Source organism: Leptonychotes weddellii, chromosome 6, assembly GCF_054177405.1.
Source record: "Leptonychotes weddellii isolate Sample4059 chromosome 6, ASM5417740v2, whole genome shotgun sequence".
Lineage (NCBI taxonomy): Eukaryota > Metazoa > Chordata > Mammalia > Carnivora > Phocidae > Leptonychotes > Leptonychotes weddellii.
Genome location: NC_138374.1, coordinates 116,501,330 through 116,521,865, shown reverse-complemented (window position 1 = coordinate 116,521,865; position 20,536 = coordinate 116,501,330). Strand labels below are relative to the sequence as shown.

At 46.4% G+C, this 20,536-nt stretch overlaps 1 protein-coding gene and 1 long non-coding RNA gene across 3 annotated transcripts in view; one reads left to right on the top strand and one right to left on the bottom strand.

Moving 5' to 3' along the window:
• SLC26A9 (solute carrier family 26 member 9) overlaps window positions 1-8,642 on the top strand; it is a 19,239-nt gene extending 10,597 nt beyond the window's left edge. Inside the window, exons 12-20 of the mRNA XM_081825119.1 lie at window positions 843-949; window positions 1,565-1,634; window positions 1,775-1,867; window positions 2,000-2,113; window positions 2,730-3,011; window positions 4,076-4,130; window positions 5,251-5,396; window positions 7,081-7,152; window positions 8,352-8,642. Of these exons, the coding sequence (XP_081681245.1) occupies window positions 843-949; window positions 1,565-1,634; window positions 1,775-1,867; window positions 2,000-2,113; window positions 2,730-3,011; window positions 4,076-4,130; window positions 5,251-5,396; window positions 7,081-7,152; window positions 8,352-8,399 (987 nt within the window). The 3' untranslated portion in view covers window positions 8,400-8,642. The remainder of the gene's footprint in view (window positions 1-842; window positions 950-1,564; window positions 1,635-1,774; window positions 1,868-1,999; window positions 2,114-2,729; window positions 3,012-4,075; window positions 4,131-5,250; window positions 5,397-7,080; window positions 7,153-8,351) is intronic.
• The window catches only part of LOC145722354 (uncharacterized), a 23,682-nt gene extending 3,146 nt beyond the window's left edge, over window positions 1-20,536 (bottom strand). The window contains exons 1-4 of one of the 2 annotated variants that reach the window (XR_014146564.1): window positions 20,457-20,536; window positions 13,148-13,255; window positions 11,519-11,790; window positions 10,855-10,944 (exon numbers count right to left, since the gene is read on the bottom strand). This is a non-coding gene — a long non-coding RNA (uncharacterized LOC145722354). The remainder of the gene's footprint in view (window positions 1-10,854; window positions 10,945-11,518; window positions 11,791-13,147; window positions 13,256-20,456) is intronic. The other variant, XR_014146565.1, reaches the window with a different exon arrangement.

Here is a 20,536-nt window from a genome sequence, read left to right as displayed (position 1 = left end):
TGTCTCCTGGGGTTACCTGCATGGTACCCGAGGAAGATCCTTAAAGCCAGAGAAGTGAGCAGTCCATCTGGGGTCCCCCAGTGAGTGATGAGGATAGGGGAAAATAATGTTCCAATTCCCACCCCAAAGATCTGCTTTTATCCCACCATGACAATAGTCCCTGATATTTACATTGTGCTTTGGGCTCCCATCTGAACCTCACAGTTCTCTATAGGATGTGGGCAAAATTATTTCCTTTAGAGGGATTTGGGAGACTGTAAAGGACAATCAAGGGGGCAACCATCCAAACTGCATCCAATCCTGCCCTCCACCCACACAACCAGACCCCAGGCCATCAGACGGGGAAGACCACTGAGCATGTGTTGGGCATACACAGAGAAGATGGAGAAAGGGAGCTCATGTTTGTTGAGTGACCACTGGGTGCCCATCACTAGGCTAGGACCCTTAGGTGCCTTTGCTCTTTAATCCTTTCATGAAACAGGTATCATTACTCCCCTTTTGTGGATCAGGCAACTTGGCTCACATCACTAGTAAGTGGGAGAATGAAACTTTGGACCCAGGTGTATCTGACCCACATGCTCTCAGCGTACGCCATGCTGCCTCCCTGTGTGGGCTGGGGTTGTCTACTAAAAACCAAGCAAGCTTGCTCGCCACACTCAACCTAGGGGAAATGTGCAAGCATACCCAGAGCACCAATACATAAGATAATGCAAAAATGCCATGAAAAGTGGAGGGCGGCTCTGAGGTTGTGCAAACAGAGAATGACCTTGGCTATTCCAGGAAGACCTCCCAAAGGAGGCAGCCTTCTCCCCAGGCCTGCTCTGACATCTCTCTCCTCACAGTGCGTCTGGGTGGTGAGCTTCCTCTCCTCCTTCTTCCTGAGCCTGCCATATGGGGTGGCTGTGGGCGTCGCCTTCTCCGCCCTGGTTGTGGTCTTCCAGACTCAGTTGTAAGTAACAGCGTCCCCCGCCTCAAAGGCACAGCAGTGGGGCCCCCGCACCCAGGCTGGGCTGACTGACCGCCATATCCTGAAATCCCCAGAGGAAGCCCTAATGGGCTCAGAGGGCTGGGGGCCCACCAAAGTAGGAGAACGGGAGGGTAAGACCCTGAGTCCGTCCAAAGGCATTGCCAGTCCCTGGACCAAATGAGACCCTCCCCTGTGGCCAGAGGACGGATGCCGTGTCCTTCCTATAAAAAGGTTAAGAGGTTCAGGCCAGGGCAGGAAGGATGCTCTAGATGAGGGAAGCCCTGTCTTTTCTTCTTGAGAACTCAAAACCAAGAACCAGGGCCACCTAGGCTTGTCATCTTGCATACCCCACCTCTTCTCTGTGCTGAGCCCCAGACTGGGAGCTATGTCAAGGGCCCGCCTGTCATCTTTCTAGTCATAGCCCAGCCACAGGCCACCAGGAATGTGTCTCCAGTGCAGAAAGACCAACACAACATGCCGGGGGAGGAGGAAGGGACCCATCCCACCCTGCTTCTGTCCCATCTCCCATCCCAGCATCCTTCCAGGCCCATTGACTATTAGCATGTTCTTATTTTTTTCTTTTCCCTTTTCACCTAGTCGAAATGGCTACACTTTGGCCCAGGTCATGGACACTGACATTTATGTTAATCCCAAGACCTATAGTAGGGTAAGTAATCCAAACTTACGACCTCCCTCTTTTGCTCTGCCCCCCCCACACACACACACAAATAAAGGAGAGTTAAAAAAAAAAAAAAAAAAAGCCAATAAAGACATTTCTGCAACCTGAGCTCAGTCTCCCTGTCCTAGGTCCAGGAAATCGAGGGGGTTAAGATTGTCACTTACTGCTCCCCCCTCTACTTTGCCAACTCGGAGATCTTCAGGCAAAAGGTCATTGCCAAGGTAAGGTTCAGAACTCTGGTGACCAGAAGGGCTGAACAGAGCGTAACCAGAAGATGGGAGAAAGGGGGCTGGGAGGCAGGCCACCTCCAAAGAGGGTGGAGGTCCAAACTGCTATTGTTTCTCTCCCTGCAGACGGGTGTGGACCCCCAGAAAGTACTGCTGGCCAAGCAAAAATACCTCAGGAAGCAGGAGAAGGGGAGGCTGATGCCCACACAGCAGAGGAAGTCTCTGTTTATGAAAACCAAGGTGAACTGGTGCTAGGAACAGCCTACCCTCTCAGATCCTGCCCCCTGGGGCCCCACCTCCCAGCACCCTTTGAGGCAAAGACATAAGGTCTCTGGGCAGTCTTCTCCTTAGGTGAGGGGACGCCAGCTCCTGGGGGTAACCATGGAGCTCCCATGGCCCCTCCTCATTTTCTGGCTAAGATAGAATATAGCCCATAGACTTATGAACAACCCCAAATGGTGAGCAGCAGTGAATTTGCTGGGGTGCCCACCCAGCTTTGATGTGGGGGTGGGAGTTCTGGGGAGAAGCAAGCAGGCACGGACACATGTAAAAAGGAGCACGATTGTTTCCCAAAACACTTTCTCCCACAGCAGAGTGGGCCAAGGCTTCCGTGCCTCTCCTGGATGGGTCCTCCAACTTTGTCTGGTTGGTGGGAGACTGAGCATGCAGGCCCTGCCTGAGGAAAGGACGTTGGGAGATGCCTCCCCTGTGGGGTTCTGGGGGCTTGTATTCACCACCTCTATGTTCTTGACGTTATTGACCCCCACCTGCACATTCCTTGCCCCTGCCTCAACTATAGCAAAGTCTGATTCAGTTTGGTGATTCCCTGCAAACCGCACCGCCCCCCCACCCCCAGACTGTGTCCCTGCAGGAACTCCAGCAGGACTTTGAGAATGCCTCCCCAACTGACCCCAACAACAACCAGACTCCTGCTAACGGCGCCAGTGTCTCCTACATCACCTTCAGCCCTGACAGCTCCCCAGAGGCCCACTGTGAGCCACCAGCCTCCGCTGAGACCCCCAGTGAGCCCAGTGACATGCTGGCCAGCGTCCCACCCTTTGTCACCTTCCACACCATCATCCTCGATATGAGTGGGGTCAGCTTTGTGGACTTGATGGGCATCAAAGCCCTGGGCAAGGTGAGGCCCCAGGTAGAGGGGGTGCCGGCTGCCCTCCACCCCAACACCCTCACCCCTGTTCTCCCACACTCCCTTTCTCTGGAGCCCTCACTTTGACAAGCTGAGAGAGGAAGCTCAAAAGGGAGCTTTCCCCCAGACATGATCAGGATAGGCTGCTCTCTGCCCAGGCCCAGACGAGCCCACGATGATGAGTGGCTGGAAAGGAATACCAGAGGGATATTCGCTGTCCCACCTGCCTTAGCACCCCTCTCTAGCAGAGGCCATCCCAAATTCCTTCTCAGGCCACCAGGAACCCACCCCAGGGTCCTCTGAGTAGAGTCCAGCTTGGCCCTGGTTCACGGTCTGCTGTTCCTTCCCACCCTCACCCAGACACTCCAGCATCAGTCAATTCCAGTCAACTGAGAAGAAAAGAAGACATAATATTAGTGCCCCACATTCTCAGGCCAAATCGGCAGTCCATGGGACAACTTGAATAAAGGTATCCATCCATCTGATACCTTTTCAGCAACGCTTCCGATGGTAGGGAATCAACAAGCCTCAGAGCTGGCTCAGAAAGGCAGTCCAGGAAAACCCAAGGCGTACAGAGAGCATGTAGGCTGAGTATCATACACAGGACATCAGCCAGGTGCCCAGAAGGCCGCATCCCCAGCCGTGGGCTCAGCCTGCTTCCCTAGCCTGGACCCGGAGTCCAGGGAGGTCTCCATCCTCCCCTGCAGCTTCTGCCTGAAGCCACAAAGTCGGGAAAGAGGTGGAATCTGGAAATCTAAGCTATTGAGAGAAAAGATCTGACCCCATAAGAAGGGGGCACGGTGTCTTTAAGTGCCCGCCTCATTGGCAAAGCCCCATTTCTGTCCTGCTTTCCAGAAAAGCCGGCAGCCAACACTCCAGGGAGAAGCAGTGTGCTTTGCTGCTATTTTTATCTTTGGCTGCCAGGACTCTTGGGGTTGCTTACTTGTTTGGCTTCCCCTCTGAAGTGCGTTTTGTGAATCACTTTTGAGACCCACTCAGAACATTCCTTTCCTTTTGTCTCCCTATCCCAATACCCTTCCCCCCAACACTTCTAGCTGAGCTCCACCTACGGGAAGATCGGTGTGAAGGTCTTCTTGGTGAACATCCACGGTGAGAGAAGGAGGACATTTAGAGGAGCCCAAGGTCGGGGGTGGGTGGGGGAGGGGAGGAGCACCCAAGTAATTCCCCCCAACTACTACCTGCTCATAAGTGCTTCGAGCACAAGTCAGAAGAGACTGTGGCCAGATTGTGTAAATACCCTAGGGGTCTCAATAACAGAGTGAGGGGGGAGCGGGGGCATGGAGCCTAAAAAGGACAACTGGGATTCTAATTTGCCCCACTACTAATTTGCCTGTATCCTTGGCCAAGTCACTTCATGTCTAGGGATCAATTTCCACTTACGTTAAATTAGGGGGTTGATTGAATGAATTGGGGGATCTTCTCTAAGCTTGCAAGCCCATGAATGAGCATCAAGCACACTCACACACACTGTAGCTATCTGGGGAGCACAGAGGCACACAGTTTTATACACACACAATCTCCAAAGGGTGCATGTCCACAGGGCAGAAGACTTTCACATCATCGGTGCGGATGCTGAGTGCAGGGACGGGGACCCACGGCAAGCACACACAGACATATAACAGGTTGTGAGAGGGCACATGCACCCCACTTCTGCAGAGAACCAGAGCCCTGCTGGGGGCCAGCCAACTTCAGAGTTAGCCTGAGCAGGACCCAAGCTCTGTGGAACCTGCTCAGAGGGAGAATCTGCAATGGCAGTTAGCATCAGTGGACTCGTCCCTCCCTGGACAGTCCTCAGGAACTCATCTCTAGCATCTGGTAAAAGTAAGGGCTCTGCCACACATTGGAGGCTGCGGGAAAGGTCTAGAGAAACAAGAGGAAGAACGAACCATCCAGGGGTAGAATTGGCAGCAGCCTCCTCGTGCACGTTTTCAGCCTTTCCCTCTCAATCCCCACAAAGTACCGACTCCCTGAATCAAACTGCTTCCTTCTGCCTGGGTTGAAGGTTCAGCATCCTCAAGCTCACGTTGCCCTCTGCTGTCCAGAATTGATATTGCAAGGCCAATGCCTTGGCCTGGCCTTTGGATGCCCCAAAGAGCACCACGCTCTGTCCTCTCTCTCCTTCCTTCCCTTCCCTCTCACCATCCTTCCTCCACCCCCAGCTCCAGACCACATGGCTGTTATCTTGCTGAAAGCTTTTTCCTCCTTCCAGCCCAGGTGTACAACGACATCAGCCATGGCGGTGTCTTTGAAGATGGGTGTCTAGAGCGCAACCATGTCTTTCCCAGCATACATGATGCTGTCCTCTTTGCCCAGGCAAATGCCAGAGAGGTGGCCCCAGGACGTGACTTCCAAGGGGTAAGGTCCTGGCACGTTGGGAATCCAAGGCCCTGGGGCACTGAAATGGCAGGACCAGGGGCATGAGAAAGAACCCAGGGGAAGTTTTGGGTTCCAACACCAAGTCTATCCTTCCACTTTTCTGAAACCGCCATTACAGAGTTCCTTATCTGTAGAACGAGCACCCTAAATTAACATCACCTACCTCACAGCGTTTTTCTTTTGCTTCCGTTTTAAGACTGATAATTATGCCTCTTATGTCGCTTGAAAGCACTTTGTATACTGTAATATCTTTTATTAATATTAATTTCCAGGTCCACAAACACTCAAAGCGTATTAGAGTATGCCCAGTATTCTGGCATTGTTTACCTGCCCTCCTCCTTCACTCGTTCTAGAAGAGGCTTTGAGCAAAGGGAGGGGAGTAAGCCTGCCCGTTTTTTGTTTGTTTTTTTTTTAAAGATTTATTTATTTATTTGAGAGAGCGAGAATGAGAGAGAGTACATGAGAGGGGGGAGGGTCAGAGGAAGAAGCAGGCTCCCCGCTGAGCAGGGAGCCCGATGCGGGACTCGATCCCGGGACTCCAGGATCATGACCTGAGCCGAAGGCAGTTGCTCAACCAACTGAGCCACCCAGGCGCCCAAGCCTGCCCATTTTAATATAGCGGAGCTTAGAGATTTCAGACTGGTGATGGATGAAGAGTCTGGATCCAAGTTTTGTCTCAGTTACTTGACATTTAATTTGCTAGCTCACTAAGTGGTGTGCAAATGAGCTACAAATCACACTGTTTAGGACTCCAGAAAGCTGGGGAGGCAGAAAAACTCCATCCCACTGACTGGGGTCCCTGCCTGGGCCTCTCCAGCCACCTCCTCCCCACCGCCACTCCCAGGGTCCCTCTCAGCTCAGCAGCCCCTGCCCTTGACCTCCCAGGACTCTGTGCCCCAGACCTCCATATATAGAAAACCTCCCCTGCCCTGGGTCATAAGAAAGGCTTTTCTGGCTGGAGCAACCATTTGCTCTTTGCTGTAAGAGACTGATGAAGGTAAAGCCATCTGTTCTAAGTGCTAAAAGACTGCCCAGGAAAACACAAGGCCCCTCCACACTTAGAGCAACTGTGCAGGAACAACAGGCTTTCTGGCCTCACAAGTCTTGTCCACAGAGCAAAAAGAGGGAGATTCTAGAAGAATCCTCACCATTTGTTATTGCACAAATGATGCCCAGTTACTATGGTTATATATCTAAAATAATTTATGTTATAGAATATATTTATATTTACATATTACAAAATATATTCATACATATAAATTAAACACACACTCACATACCCCTTTTTGATGGCACGGTGAGGTAGAAAGCCCGCAAATTGAGTTTGATTATCCTCCTTTTACAGATGAGGAAACAGATTCCCAGAGAAGGGAAATGGACTCCCCACGGTCAGGCAGCCAGCCAATTGTCCTTGTCGGCTAGGCCAACCTCCCCTGCCTCAAAGGTGTCCACAGAGGAGGGCAGCCCCAGATGCACCCCTCTGCTCTAAGGGGGAAGGCCACCCAACGCTACATTTTGTGAGGTAGATGAGGGAGGGCAGGGAAGAAGCAAGAGGGTGACTCATGTGGCAGAAAGCATGGTGCCCACCCGGAGGCTGACATTTGCACCAGACTGTGTCATTCACTCATGGAGCTCATCCTGCACCTGTTTTCCCCCCTTCCAGGCTCCAGTGGACCCAGAGGTGTCCTTATACGATTTGGAGGAGGACAGCCCCAGCTACTGGGACTTGGAGCACGTGAGCTGACGGGCGGGGGGCATGGGGGGTATGGGGCCAGGAGCAGGAAGGAGACCCTCCCAAACCCAAGGTGTTCACGGGGCTCTCTCACGGCCAAGCCAGAGCCGTCACCTTGAAGGCCACAACATTTCTCTCTCATCTCTCTTGTAATAACAGATCCTACTTCTTCTCATTCCCTGAGAGGCATCACATGGGGAAGGGAGAGACACTGGATGAGGTTCTTGAGAACTGACATCTATTCTTAACTGTGCGCCGCATCCACACGTGATCTTGGACGGACACATAACACACGGGGCCCCAGTTTCTATCACTGTAAAGTAGGGGAGGTGTGGGTGATAGCTGGCCCTGTCCGCCTCCCAGGCTCCGTGGGGGATTCACGTGTTCCTTCATGAATTCAACAGACATGTGAGGACTGCTTGCCTGGCACAGTTCCAGGGTGGGCATACAGCGGTGAGGCCCCTGCCCTCAGGAAACTTATATTCCGGGAGGGTCAGATGAATTCGAAGAGTACAAATGTTATCGCCCACAGACAGATGCCCTATCCCCACAGGGCCCTGTCATCCTGACAGGGAAACTAGCAACCACCCCACTGCCCTGAGTTACGGGAAACCCAGATGACTAGCTGGAGAGGAGTCTGGCTTAGGGCCTGGGAATCACATCTCACTCTGTACCTCTTCACATTCCTTTTGGGCTCGAGTTCCATGTCCTCCGGACAGGGTCTCTGGGAGGGCTGATGGCATGTGGAAGACACTAGGAAAGAGCCAGGGCTACACAGATTTGGCAGGCTGATTACTGTGCTCCTGTGGAATCTCCAGCACATTCCAAAGACCTTGGCTAGGCCCCCAAATAGCTTATCAGAGCAAGAAAGGACTTTACAGCTTGTCTGATCTCCCCACTCATGTCAGCTAATAAAGACAGTGAAGCTGAAAAGGAGGAGGGACATGTGGAGGTCACAGAGCCTTCCAGAGGTGATTCTAGGGAGATTCCAAGCATCTTCTCTTGTCGCCTCCATACCAGTTCGCCTCTTAGGCTGAGCCCGCCTCTCCCCTGTTCACGTACACATTCACACTCACACACACTTACTCATGAAGCTCTCTCTGACCAGGGCCTCGTAGGGTCACCTCATGGTTGCAGCCCCCGTGAACTCAACACGTCTAACGCTCTCCCTTCCCCTCCCCTGTCCTTCCATGGCCTTACAGGAAATGTTTGGGAGTATGTTTCACACAGAGACCCTGACTGCCCTGTGAGGGCCCAGCCAGCCCCCACGCTGCCTCCAGAGCACGTGCCATCCCGGACTCCCAAGAAGAATGAGCCTGGGGCCATGAGGAGTGGCGGGTAGAGGAGAGCACGTCCATCAGGACCGCAGCTCCTCCCTCCCCTCCCCCTCATCCTCCTGTCTCCTTCCCCTGCCTCCCTCCTGGCATCTCTAGAGCCAGCCGATCTCAGTAGCAAGGAGAACCACCTCTTCAGCCTCCTGCTGATGCTCAGGGCCCTGGCCAGAATGAGAAAGCCGACTGCTTACCCCACCGCACCCACCCATGCCCTGCCCAAGGCAGCCGATGGGACTCCCGCCCCCCCCGGCCCCCCCACCGACTGCTGCCTTTAAGAGTGAGCCAAGAACAGAAGGGAAAATTATGCCCCTGCTGACCTAGTGTGCAAAGGCCCTTGGGCCTGAACAGCTTGGTGTCAGATGGTGTCAAGCTATCACAGGACACGGGGATGAACTTGCTTAGGACTTGATGGCTTGCCCCCTCCAGCTGCCCCAACTCTGTCCCTGGCGGCTGTGCACTCCTGGGACCACGTGTTCCCGACACCCCAGGAATTTAGTCTTGATGACTGTGCCTCCTTCCTCCTCATCTCAAGGCTGCTGGGAGCTCCACGGCTATTCAGCACTTCAGACTCTAGCCTGGGGGGTGGCCAGGGCCCTCGGGGGCCACCAGAGCTACCTCCCCAGGGGCAGCCCACCAACGCAGCAGCCTCTGAAACGTGATCTCTCCCCCCTGCCTTCAGGGGCTGCTCCCTTCCACTTGAGACCCAGAGGGGAATCCAAAAAGGACAGGGTGGGTAGCTACCAGAATCCTCTGGCAACCTAGTAACAGATGCCAGTTATTCTGCATAAAAGCTTTTGGGAATCCTTTCTTGTACTAGAGACTTGGGAGGTGGGGTGTCCTAGGGGTAACCAAGGGCCAGCTAGTGGGACCTGAGCCCTGACGGTCCCCTTGACTTCAGAAATGCGCCCCCCGCCCCTGCCCTTAGGAAGTTGGCTTTGTGTTTTTCACTTGGCAAAGAGCCAATGATTTTAACTCTCCGTTATCAGCTTGGGGCCTGGATCCTTTGGCCAGGCAGGGGAGGAAGCCCCCCAAGGGCCAGTAGCATCCCCCAAGTGGGTGCAGAACGTGGCAAAGGGCTGATCCAGATTGGGTCATCCTCCATGGGCTTCCTTAACAAACTCAGGACCTGAATTCATCTTCTTCTAGGACAGATGAAAAGAGGGGTATGGTCTTCATGGATGTGAGGGGTTAATAGAGGAAGCCTACTGTTGACTTGAAAATAAATAGATGGCATGTGCAAGTATTTGGGGAAATTTCCATGAAGTGCACAGAAAACCTTTCGGTCTTCCCCCACTGCTTCTCCCAAAGCTCCTTCAACTCAATGACCCTGCCCAACAGGTTGGGCTGGCCCAGCCTGAAAAAAAAAGCCCCCATTCCTAGATTCCTAACTTCAGCCTGACCCGCGTTGTGTGTCTGTATGTTGAGTGAGCCGGTCAGCTAGCAAGTCTTCTTAGAGTTAAAGGAGAGGGTGCTGGCAAAGAGCCAACAGATTCTTGGCCTAGAAGCATTGCTTCTCTGTGATTTCATTATGCCATCTGGCTGCCAATGGAACTCAAAACTTGGAAGGCGAAAGACAATGTTATCTGGGATTCACCGTGCCCAGCACCCGAAGTGCCAAATTCCAGGAGGACAAGAACTTTAGCCAATGACAACTCATCCTCCCCTACTCCACCTCCTTCAAAGTCCAACTCAGGCCCAGGAGGTAGGGGAAGGTCACAGAGCCTCAAGACATCCCAAGCAGAGGAGTCCTTTGAACCAAGCATTCAGACGGTGGAGGTAAAATTGGAAACACATGGGGTATAAGGAGACATTGAAGAAAACTTCACTGCTGGAAGACTTTGAAAAGAACATAAGCAAAGTCAGACAGACCACTCTCTGGACATGGCTGAGGCAGGAAAGGAGAGCAAGATAGTGAAATAATCCAGAATTTCAATACTTTTGAATGTTCTTCGTGATACTGACCTATGACAATGGGATCCCTGGGGAAGCCCGGGACTCGCAATGTTTGTGTAATTTATTTAATTTAAACAGCATTCTCCTTTTGTTCATTTTGGTAATAAAGTGGTTTTGAAATCTGAACAAATGCATGTGTTTGGGTGGTTTTACAGCAAGGCAAAGCAAGTCACCTCCAGAATAAGCTGGCCTTGCTTTGCACTGTCCTAGAGGGAAACAAGGAGCTAAGAGCCATCCACCAATACAGTGGAAGATTTCAGGATACTTCTCTCACTGTTGATAAATCATATGGATAAAAGAAAATAGTATGGTATGAAAGAGTTAAACAACAAAGTAAACAATCTTGATCCGGTGGACGTGTGTTAAATTGTGCACACAATTAAAATTTGTACTTCCTAAGTACACATAAAATACTTACAGAAGTTGATCACATTCTAGGCTCTAAATCATTCTCCACCAACTTTAAGGAATAGGCATTCTCCACAGCAATGACCACAATGCACTGAAACTAAAAATCAGTTACAAAAAGATAACTTGCACAAAAAAAATATGACTTCAGAATTTTTGTAAAAAAACACTTCTGAATAACTCAGAGTCAAAAAAGAGATCATACGGAAAATTGAAAACATTTAGACTTAAACAGGAATGCAAATACTATGTATCAAAACTGTGCAGGGGCGCCTGGGTGGCTCAGTCGTTAGGCCTCTGCATTCGGCTCAGGTCGTGGTCCTGGGGTCCTGGGATCGAGCCCCGCATCGGGCTCCCTGCTCAGCGGGAAGCCTGCTTCTCCCTCTCCCACTCCCCCCTGCTTGTGTTCCGTCTCTCTCTGTCAAATAAATAAATAAAATCTTTAAAAAAAAAAAAAAAAAACTGTGCAGGGAGGGGCACCCGGCTGGCTCAGTCAGTTAAGCCGCCTTCAGCTCAGGTCATGATCCCAGAGATCAGAGTCCCACATCATGCTCCTTACTCAGCAGGGAGCCTGCTTCTCCCTCTGCCTGCCACTCCCGCTGCTTGTGCTCTCTCTCCCTCCCTCTCTCTCTCTGACAAATAAATAAATAAAATCTTAATAAAACAAAACAAACCTGCAGGGAGGGACATCTGGCTGGCTCAGTCAGTAGAGCATGCAACTCTTGATCTCCTGGTTGTGGGTTCGAGCCTCACATTGGGTGCAGAGATTACTTAAAAATAAAATCTTCTGGGACGCCTGGGTGGCTCAGTCGTTAAGCGTCTGCCTTCAGCTCAGGTCAGGATCTCAGGGTCCTGGGATCGAGCCCCGCATCGGGCTCCCTGCTCAGCGGGGAGCCTGCTTCTCCCTCTCCCTCTGCTTGCCGCTCTGCCTACTTGTGCTCTCTCTCTGTCCAATGAACAAATAAAAAATTTAAAAAAAAAAATCTCCAAAAACAGAAAAGAAAAAATTTGAAAATTAATGAACCAGATGTTTGACCATGGTAGTTAGACAAAGAAAACAAACTCAAAGAAAGCAAAGGAAAAAAAGATAGTAATGATATAGCATAGCTAACATTTATTGAACCGTTACTATAAGTTATACACTCTTCCAACTGCTCTACCCGTATTAACTCAATTAATCCTCCCAATAACGCTAAGGGGTACAGACTATTATAATCCCCATTTCATGGATGAGGAAACTGAGACTCAGAAAGGGTGTTTTTTTTTTTAAGATTTTATTTATTTATTTGAGAGAGAGAGAGAGAGATCCAGCACAAGCTCGGGGTGGAGGGCTCAGAGACAGAGGGAGAAGCAGGCTCCCTGCTCAGCACGGAGCCCGACTACAAGGTGCTCCATCCTAGGACCTGGAGACCAGGACCTGAGCTGAAGGCACACACTTAACTGACTGAGCCACCCAGGCACCCACAGAAAGGTTTTAAGTAAGTTTCCCACTCAACACAACTCCATGAACATGAAGGAGATTAAGATTTCAACCCAAGGGGTGCCTGGGTGGCTCAGTCGTTAAGCGTCTGCCTTCAGCTCAGGTCATGATCCCAGGGTCCTGGGATTGAGCCCCACATCCAGCCCTGCATCGGGCTCCCTGGTCAGCAGGAAGCCTGCTTCTCCCTCTCCCACTCCCCCTGCTTGTGTTCCCTCTCCCGCTGTCAAATAAATAAATAAAATCTTGAAAAAAAAAAAAAAAGATTTCAACCCAAGCAATCTGGCTCCAGAGCTTAAACTCTTAACTACTACAAAATTGTAAACTTAAGCGAAATGAATACATTGCTAATAAAATATAATTTACAAAAATAGAATAAAAAAACAGTAGAAAATCTGAAAATCCTATAGCCATTAAATAAAACAGAGAAAACACCAGGCTCAGATTACTTTATTTTTTAGAATTGTTAGAAAAATATATTATGTTTCTGGTCCAGTTTTATATATATATTTCAGAGAATGCCAAAAAAAAAAAAAAGGAAGGAAAGTCACTCCTTTAATAGTTTAAATTTAGTAGAAATAAGTCTCTCTCTCTGTAAAAGTAATCCAAAGGTAGACAGGCCAGAGCTGGGATAGTCATGAGGCTCTCCAAGGACTTGGGCTACTTCCAGCTCAGCTCTCTGCCCTCCCTTAGTGTAGAACTCACCATCATGGTCCAACAGGGTTGCTAGAGCTATAGCCCTCATGTCTGATCGTGGAGGGAGGGATTTAAGAAGAGTGTGTCCATAAAAACACCTCCTTGAGTCACATGCAACACTTTGGCTTACCTTCCATTCTCCAAATGTAGTCACATGGCAAAACCCAGCTGCCAGAGGCTGGGAAATGTGGTCTTGCAGCTGAATATCCATATGCTGAGCTAAAACTCAGGATTCTTGCTACTTAGAAAGAAGGGAAATGGATACTGGGGTCAGCTAGAAATCTCTACCATTTTGTCTAATGAGATTTCTGAGGCTACTATACACTTGATACCGAATCCAAAAAGGGACATTATTAAAAAGAAAAACTACAGGCCAAAATCAATTTCATAAACAGAATTGCAAAAATCCTAAAGGAAAATCCAGCAGTGGGTTTATCTAAGTAATGGTTTTTCCCAGGGTGTTTTACATTTTTAAAATTTATTAATGTGATTCATTACATTAACAGACTAAGAGAGAAATGTGTTCTGCCTGGTATGGAGACATATTTTAAAGCTATAATAACTAAGTTAGTCATATTAGCATAGAAATAAACAAAGAAACCAATGCAAAAAAAAATAGCCCAATAACAGGCCCTTTCACGTATGAAAACATAGTAAATGACAGAGCTGGCCCTGCAGATCTCTGAGGAAAGGGCAGACTATTTAAGGAATGGTGTTGGGAAAATTGGTTATCTAATTGGAAAAAAATTAAATTAGACCCTGATCTTATACCCCTTACAAAAATCAATTCCAGATGGATTAAGAACTTTACTGTAAAAGTTTAAACATTTTAAAAGATAACATATTGAAATATATTTATGACCTTGAACTAGAGACTTAATAAATAATAAACAAAAAGTATTAATGATTTTTTAAAAGTGATAAATTCACCTACATGGAAATTAAGACTTTAGTTCTGCAAAAGACCATAATGTGAAAATATATGACACAAATGGATAGAAATATTTGCTGCATAAGTATAACTGACAAAATATTAGTATTTAATATACAGAAACTCCTAAAAGCCAATAAGACAAACGATTCAAAATAAAAATAGGCAACAGACAGAGATAGTAATTTTACTGAGAAAACAAGCATATCAAATAAGCATATGAGAAGATGCTTAAAGTCCTTACTAAACTGGAAGTACAAATTAATACCACAATGAGATATCATTTTCCAGCCACTAAATGGGCAAAATTAAGACATCTGAAATGCCGGGGCGCCTGGGTGGCTCAGTTGGTTAAGCGACTGCCTTCGGCTCAGGTCATGATCCTGGAGTCCCGGGATCGAGTCCCGCATCGGGCTCCCTGCTCGGCGGGCGTCTTCTTCTCCCTCTGACCCTCCCCCCTCTCATGCTCTCTCTCTCATTCTCTCTCTCAAATAAATAAATAAAATCTTTAAAAAAATAAAAAAATAAAATACAATTAAACTGGCACTTTAGAAGTAAATCATAATCTCAAATGCTTATGTTAGAAAATAAAAAGATTGAAAATTAGGGGCACCTGGGTGGCACTGTCAGTTAAGCGTCCAACTTGATTTCGGCTCAGGTGGTGATCTCAGGGTCGTGAGATGGAGCCCCGCATTGGGCTCAGTGCTCAGTACAGAGTCTGCTTAAGTTTCTCTCTCCCTCTGCCCCTACCCCCGCTCTCTCATTCTCTCTCTCTAAAATACATAAATAGGGCGCCTGGGTGGCTCAGTTGGTTAAGCGACTGCCTTCGGCTCAGGTCATGATCCTGGAGTCCCGGGGTCGAGTCCCGCATCGGGCTCCCTGCTCGGCGGGGAGTCTGCTTCTCCCTCTGACCCTCCTCCCTCTCGTGCTCTCTGTCTCTCATTCTCTCTCTCTCAAATAAATAAATAAAATCTTTAAAAAAAAAAAAAAAAAGACATCTGAAATGCCAAGCGCTGGTCAGAATATGCAGAATATGAAGCAATAGGAACTCATATACTAAGCACAGCTTACTGAAGGGAGTATAAACTAGTTCAATCGCTTTGGAAAATAATTTAGCATTATCCTATAAAGCTGAACATTCACGTATACTACAACCCAACATTTCCACTTATAGATATAAACCTCAGAGACTCTCTCTCCCCTGTGGCTTAGGACACATGTACAATAAGTACTTATGTATTTGAGAATGGATGCAGCATCATGCATAGTGAATGTGAATAGACTGCAGTTAGATATAACAGTCTGGACGAATCCCACAAACTCCTGCTAGAGTGAAAAAAGCAAAGACTATGAAAAGCATGCTGTCACTTTTATAAAAGCAAGCAAAGCCAAACTCTCTCTCTCTCTGTCTCTCTCTTTCTCATAATCATATATGTGGTAGAATGATTTAAAGCACACTCAGACACGCACCATTTCAGGTAGTGGTTACCTAGAGCAGGGAATGGAAAATAGAGGCACTACGATACACATACACCTTTAACATTATTGATCTTTGCAGAGGTGGTCATGTTATTTGCTTTACACATTCATTGTATATATTGAGTATCAAATGCTACATGGTAAGAGAATTTAAAGAATATTCAAATTCAGGGAAGTGTTTTTAATATAAGCTAAAGGAATGAAGCAAAATATAGAACTTTGTATATAGTATGCATCTGTTTCATTTTAAAACAGACACATTGGAAACACCTAAACTGAAGAGATTTTGGGCAGCGTCTCTATGTAGTTGAGTGTTATAAGTGTAGAGAGAGCATGGGGGTTGGAAGCATACAGAAAAAAAAAGGTGTTTTTAAACTCATTTGTGATCTACTGAAAAGAGATTATATTAAACCAAATAAATATATTCTTTCTCCCTCTTTCTTTGTCCTCTGAAATAACTGCAGTAGATGTCCTTACTTAGTCATCCAAACCCCACCCCCCTCCGCCCTGTTTGATTTAATTGACCCCCTCCTTTGAGCAGTCTTTCCATTTCAATCAGGGAAACAAAGCTACATCTTCCAAGTGCATTGTATACGTATGGAGACTTTGAGAAAAATCAACAACCCAGTACCAGATGCAAGTCACATAAAAATGTCCCCAAAACACAGGTATGTCCTTTTCCTCCTCCCCATCTTGCTTTAACACTGAGTAACGCTCTCTTTAAACATGTACCACATCTGGACAGATTTCTGCCACCTAACATCTTTCTAATGCATTACTTCAAAACTTTAATTTTGTCTCTATCGGTATGTCTTATTAACACCTGAAAAACATACATTTTATTGGGAAACTGTAGTTTGTTAGGCCTTGAGAGTTTTGTGACAATTTTTTTGCTGTATGTCACCACATCATTGACTCCTTTACAGCATGCTTTGATTACTAGACTTAAGGAAGTCTTGTCTCTTGTATCATATTTACACACAGTAAATTATTTTTTTCCACATGTGCTATATGTCTGAGGTTTTGAAGTTTTTAATAAAAAGCATGCCAATATGAATATAAGCAATTGATTTAGTAACACTGGACTTTTTTTGGTAAGATTTTTTTTTTTATTATGTGATGTTAATCACCATATATTACATCATTAGTTTTTGATGTAGTGTTCCACGATTTATTGTTTGCGTATAACACCCAGTGCTCCATTCAATACATGCCCTCTTTATTTATTTATTTATTTATTTATTTATTTATTTATTTGACAGAGAGAGACACAGCAAGAGAGGGAACACAAGCAGGGGGAGCGGGAGAGGGAGAAACAGGCTTCCCGCCGAGCAGGGAGCCCGATATGGGACTCGATCCCAGGACCCTGGTATCATGACCTGAGCTGAAGGCAGACACTTAAGGACTGAGCCACCCAGGCGCCCCAATATATGCCCTCTTTAATACCCATCACCAGGCTAACCCATCCCCCCACTCCCCTCCCTCTAAAACCTTCAGTTTGTTTCTCAGAGTCCATAGTCTCTCATGGTTCGTCTCCCCCTCTGAGTCCCCCCTTCATTTCTCCCTTCCTACTATCTTTTTTTTTTTTTAACATATAATGTATTATATGTTTCAGAGGTACAGGTCTGTGATTCATCAGTCTTACACAATTCACAGCGTTTACTGTAGCACATACACTCCCCAATGTCTATCACCCAGCCACCCCATCCCTCCCACCCTCCACCACTCCAGCAACCCTCAGTTTGTTTCCTGAGATTAAGAATTCCTCATATAAGTGAGGTCATATGATACATGTCTTCCTCTGATTGACTAATTTCACTTAGCATAATACCCTCTAGTTCCATCCACGTCGTTGCAAATGGCAAGATTTCGTGTGGTTTTTTTGATGGCTACATAATATTCCATTGTGTGTGTGTATGTATGTATGTGTGTATACATATATATATGTACATATATATATGTATACACACCACATCTTCTTTATCCGTTCATCTGTTGATGGACATCTTGGCTCTTCCCATAGTTTGGCTATTGTGGACACTGCTGCTATAAACATAGGGGTGCATGTACCCCTTCAGATCACTACATTTCTATCTTTGAGGTAAATACCCAGTAGTGCAATTGCTGGATCGTATGGTAGCTCTATTTTCAACTTTTTGAGGAAACTCCATACTGTTTTCCAGAGTGGCTGCACCAGCTTGCATTCCCATTTTGGGTAAGATTTTATTTATTCATTCCAGAGAGAGAGAGAGAGAGAGCAGGGGAAGGAGCAGAAGGAGACGGACAAGCATACTCCACACTGAGCGAGGAGCACAACACAGGGCTGATCCCAGGACCCCGAGATCATGACCCGACCCAAAACCAAGAGGTAGATGCTTAATTGACTGAGCCACCCAGGCGCCCCAGTAACATTGGACTTTTCTTAAAGTTCATTTTAAGAGGTTTGAAGTACAGGCGTGTTCACTAGCGAAAGGGGATGAGGGTCCGGATCAAGACCCAAGTTCAGTAGGTCAAATGTCAGACAATGAAGAGCAAACAACTGACTTGGCCTATTTCAAGAACTGAGGGGATTTGGAGAGTGAGACCACACACCTCTCATCTCCAGGTTCCATCCCTCTCTGAGCTTGTCCTTCTATCCCTAGTCCTCTGGCCTGTTGTCAGTGTTGTTTACTTATGCTATAAAGAGAGAAATGGGTGTAAGTTTCCTACACTTCACCTAATGAAATTTGCTGGGAGCTTTAGCCACATTACTTGTGGAGTGACTTTTTTTCTTTGTGTTCAGAGTGACTTGATTCTGATTCCTTATGTTGTTTTGTATGGAGCTGCACTTTGTGTTTTAGCAGAACTGTCCTCTATATCCTTTATCATTTTTACTTACTTTTGTTTCCTTTTTAAATTATACATAGGGTTTTGTGTGTCTGTGTGAAATTAAAGCCTTATTAACCTTGTAAAAAAAATAAAAATAAAAAAGACACACCTTATATATGAGTATTTGAGGGCATAAAAAAAGGTTGAATAACACATCAACATATTATGAGTTAATATCTCTGGATATGATTTTTTATTTTTCATATAAAAGACAAAAGTTTAGGGCACCTGGGTGGTTCAATTGGTTAAGCGACTGCCTTCGGCTCAGGTCATGATCCTGGAGTCGGGGATCGAGTCCCGCATCGGGCTCCCTGCTCAGCGGGGAGCCTGCTTCTCCCTCTGACCCTCCCCCCTCTCATGTGCTCTCTCATTCTCTCTCTCTCAAATAAATAAATAAAATCTTTAAAAAAAAAAAAAGACAAAGTTTAAAACTTTAAAAGGTGAGACATCAAAATATATGTATGACCTTGAAATAAAGATTTATTAGCAAGAAAACAAAAAGGACTAGCCATGTAAGAAGCATGATTTGTTTTCTTTATATTTTATTGTATTCTTCAAATAATTCACAAGGGCCTAAATGTACATTAATTTTAAAATCATAAAACTTTTGAGATTTGGGAGTACCTGGGTGGCTCAGTTGGTTAAGCATCCTGGGATTGAGCCCTGCGTCTGGCTCCACATTCAGCAGGAAGCCTACTTTTCCCTCTACCTCTGTGATCTCTCTCACTCTCTCTCAAATAAATAAATAAAAATCTTTAAAAAATTTTTTTTGAAATTTGGTAGAAATTAAGCCGCTTTGTATTAAAAATTCTGCTAATGTTCACACTTTTTAAAAAATATTTATTTATTATCAGGCAGGGAGAGGGAGAATCTCAAGCAGATTCCCCGGTGAGCCTAGGGCTCGATCCCACAACTCTGAGATCATGACCCAAGCCAAGATCAAGAGTCAGATGATTAACCAACTGAGCCACCAGGCACCCCCAATGTTTACACTTTTACAAAAACTCATTTCAACTCTATTTTTAATGTTCTAGATCTTAAGCTGGGTGGTGAATACAGAAATGTTCATTATATTAATTCTTTACACCTTTCAGTATGTGTGAAATGTTTCATAATACTGTTTTTAGATTGCTATTGACAAGTAAATATATGACTGCAGTTTTTTGTTTGGGATTATTATTATTATTATTATTACTATTATTATTATTTTAAGTAGGATTCCCGAAAGGGAACAAAGCACTCCTTCTCCGAGCTTTGGCAAACACCAGGAGTGTAAATTTGCAGCTTTGGGAATGAGTAGCTATACAGCCCTACTATTGATTTTTTTCTAGAGAATTTTAAACTTTGTGACTGGTGGTGGATTAAATTGCATCAAGGGATATGAAAGGAATGGGTTTTTTCTGGCTCCAATAAATCTAATTTTATTCTCTGTGCCACAATTTTCTTTTTTTCCAAAATTATCCTTCATAGGACAAATAGCTATTTATAAAATTTCAGTTTATTAAATACATCAAAATTATTAAAACACAATCTTTCTCAAAATCCTTCAGTCTTCATGTACCTGCCTAGAGTTGCAAAAATGCAGTGTTTTTTGTTTGTTTGTTTGTTTTAATTTTATTATGTTATGTTAGTCACCATACATCATTGGTTTTTGATGTGGTGATCCACGATCCACTGTCTTCCTATCACACCCAGTGCTCCATGCAGCAGTGCCCTCCTTAATACCCATCACCGGGCTAACCAATCCCCCTCCCCCCTCCCCTCTAAAACCCTGTTTGTTTCTCAAAGTCCGTAGTCTCTCATGGTTCACCTGTCTCTCCAATTCCCCCCAAAAAATGCAGTGTTTACATTAATATCTAAACCACTTTCAGCGAATTCCTAAACTGGGGCAAGCCCTCTGAACTGATCATTCAAAGCAACGTCTATAAATAGAGGACTACTGTTTCAATTTCAGATTAAATAAAGCCAGGGACCAGGAAAGCTCCCCCACCATATCCGGGGGGATGGTAATCAAGTTCTAAACTTCAGAAGTGAGAAGCAGATTAAGGTCTGATACGCTTTGCTGATTTTATTTTGCCTCTCCCCCCTTTAATTGGCTTGTCATACAGCAAGGGATTTCTGAGAATCTCAAAGCGGAAGATCAAGCACACAGAAGACCTACCGTTTACCTGGAGCCCTCACCTTTGCTCTACTTCTGCCTGCCGCAGCTGGAGAAACGACCACTCCCAAAATGCCCTGCGG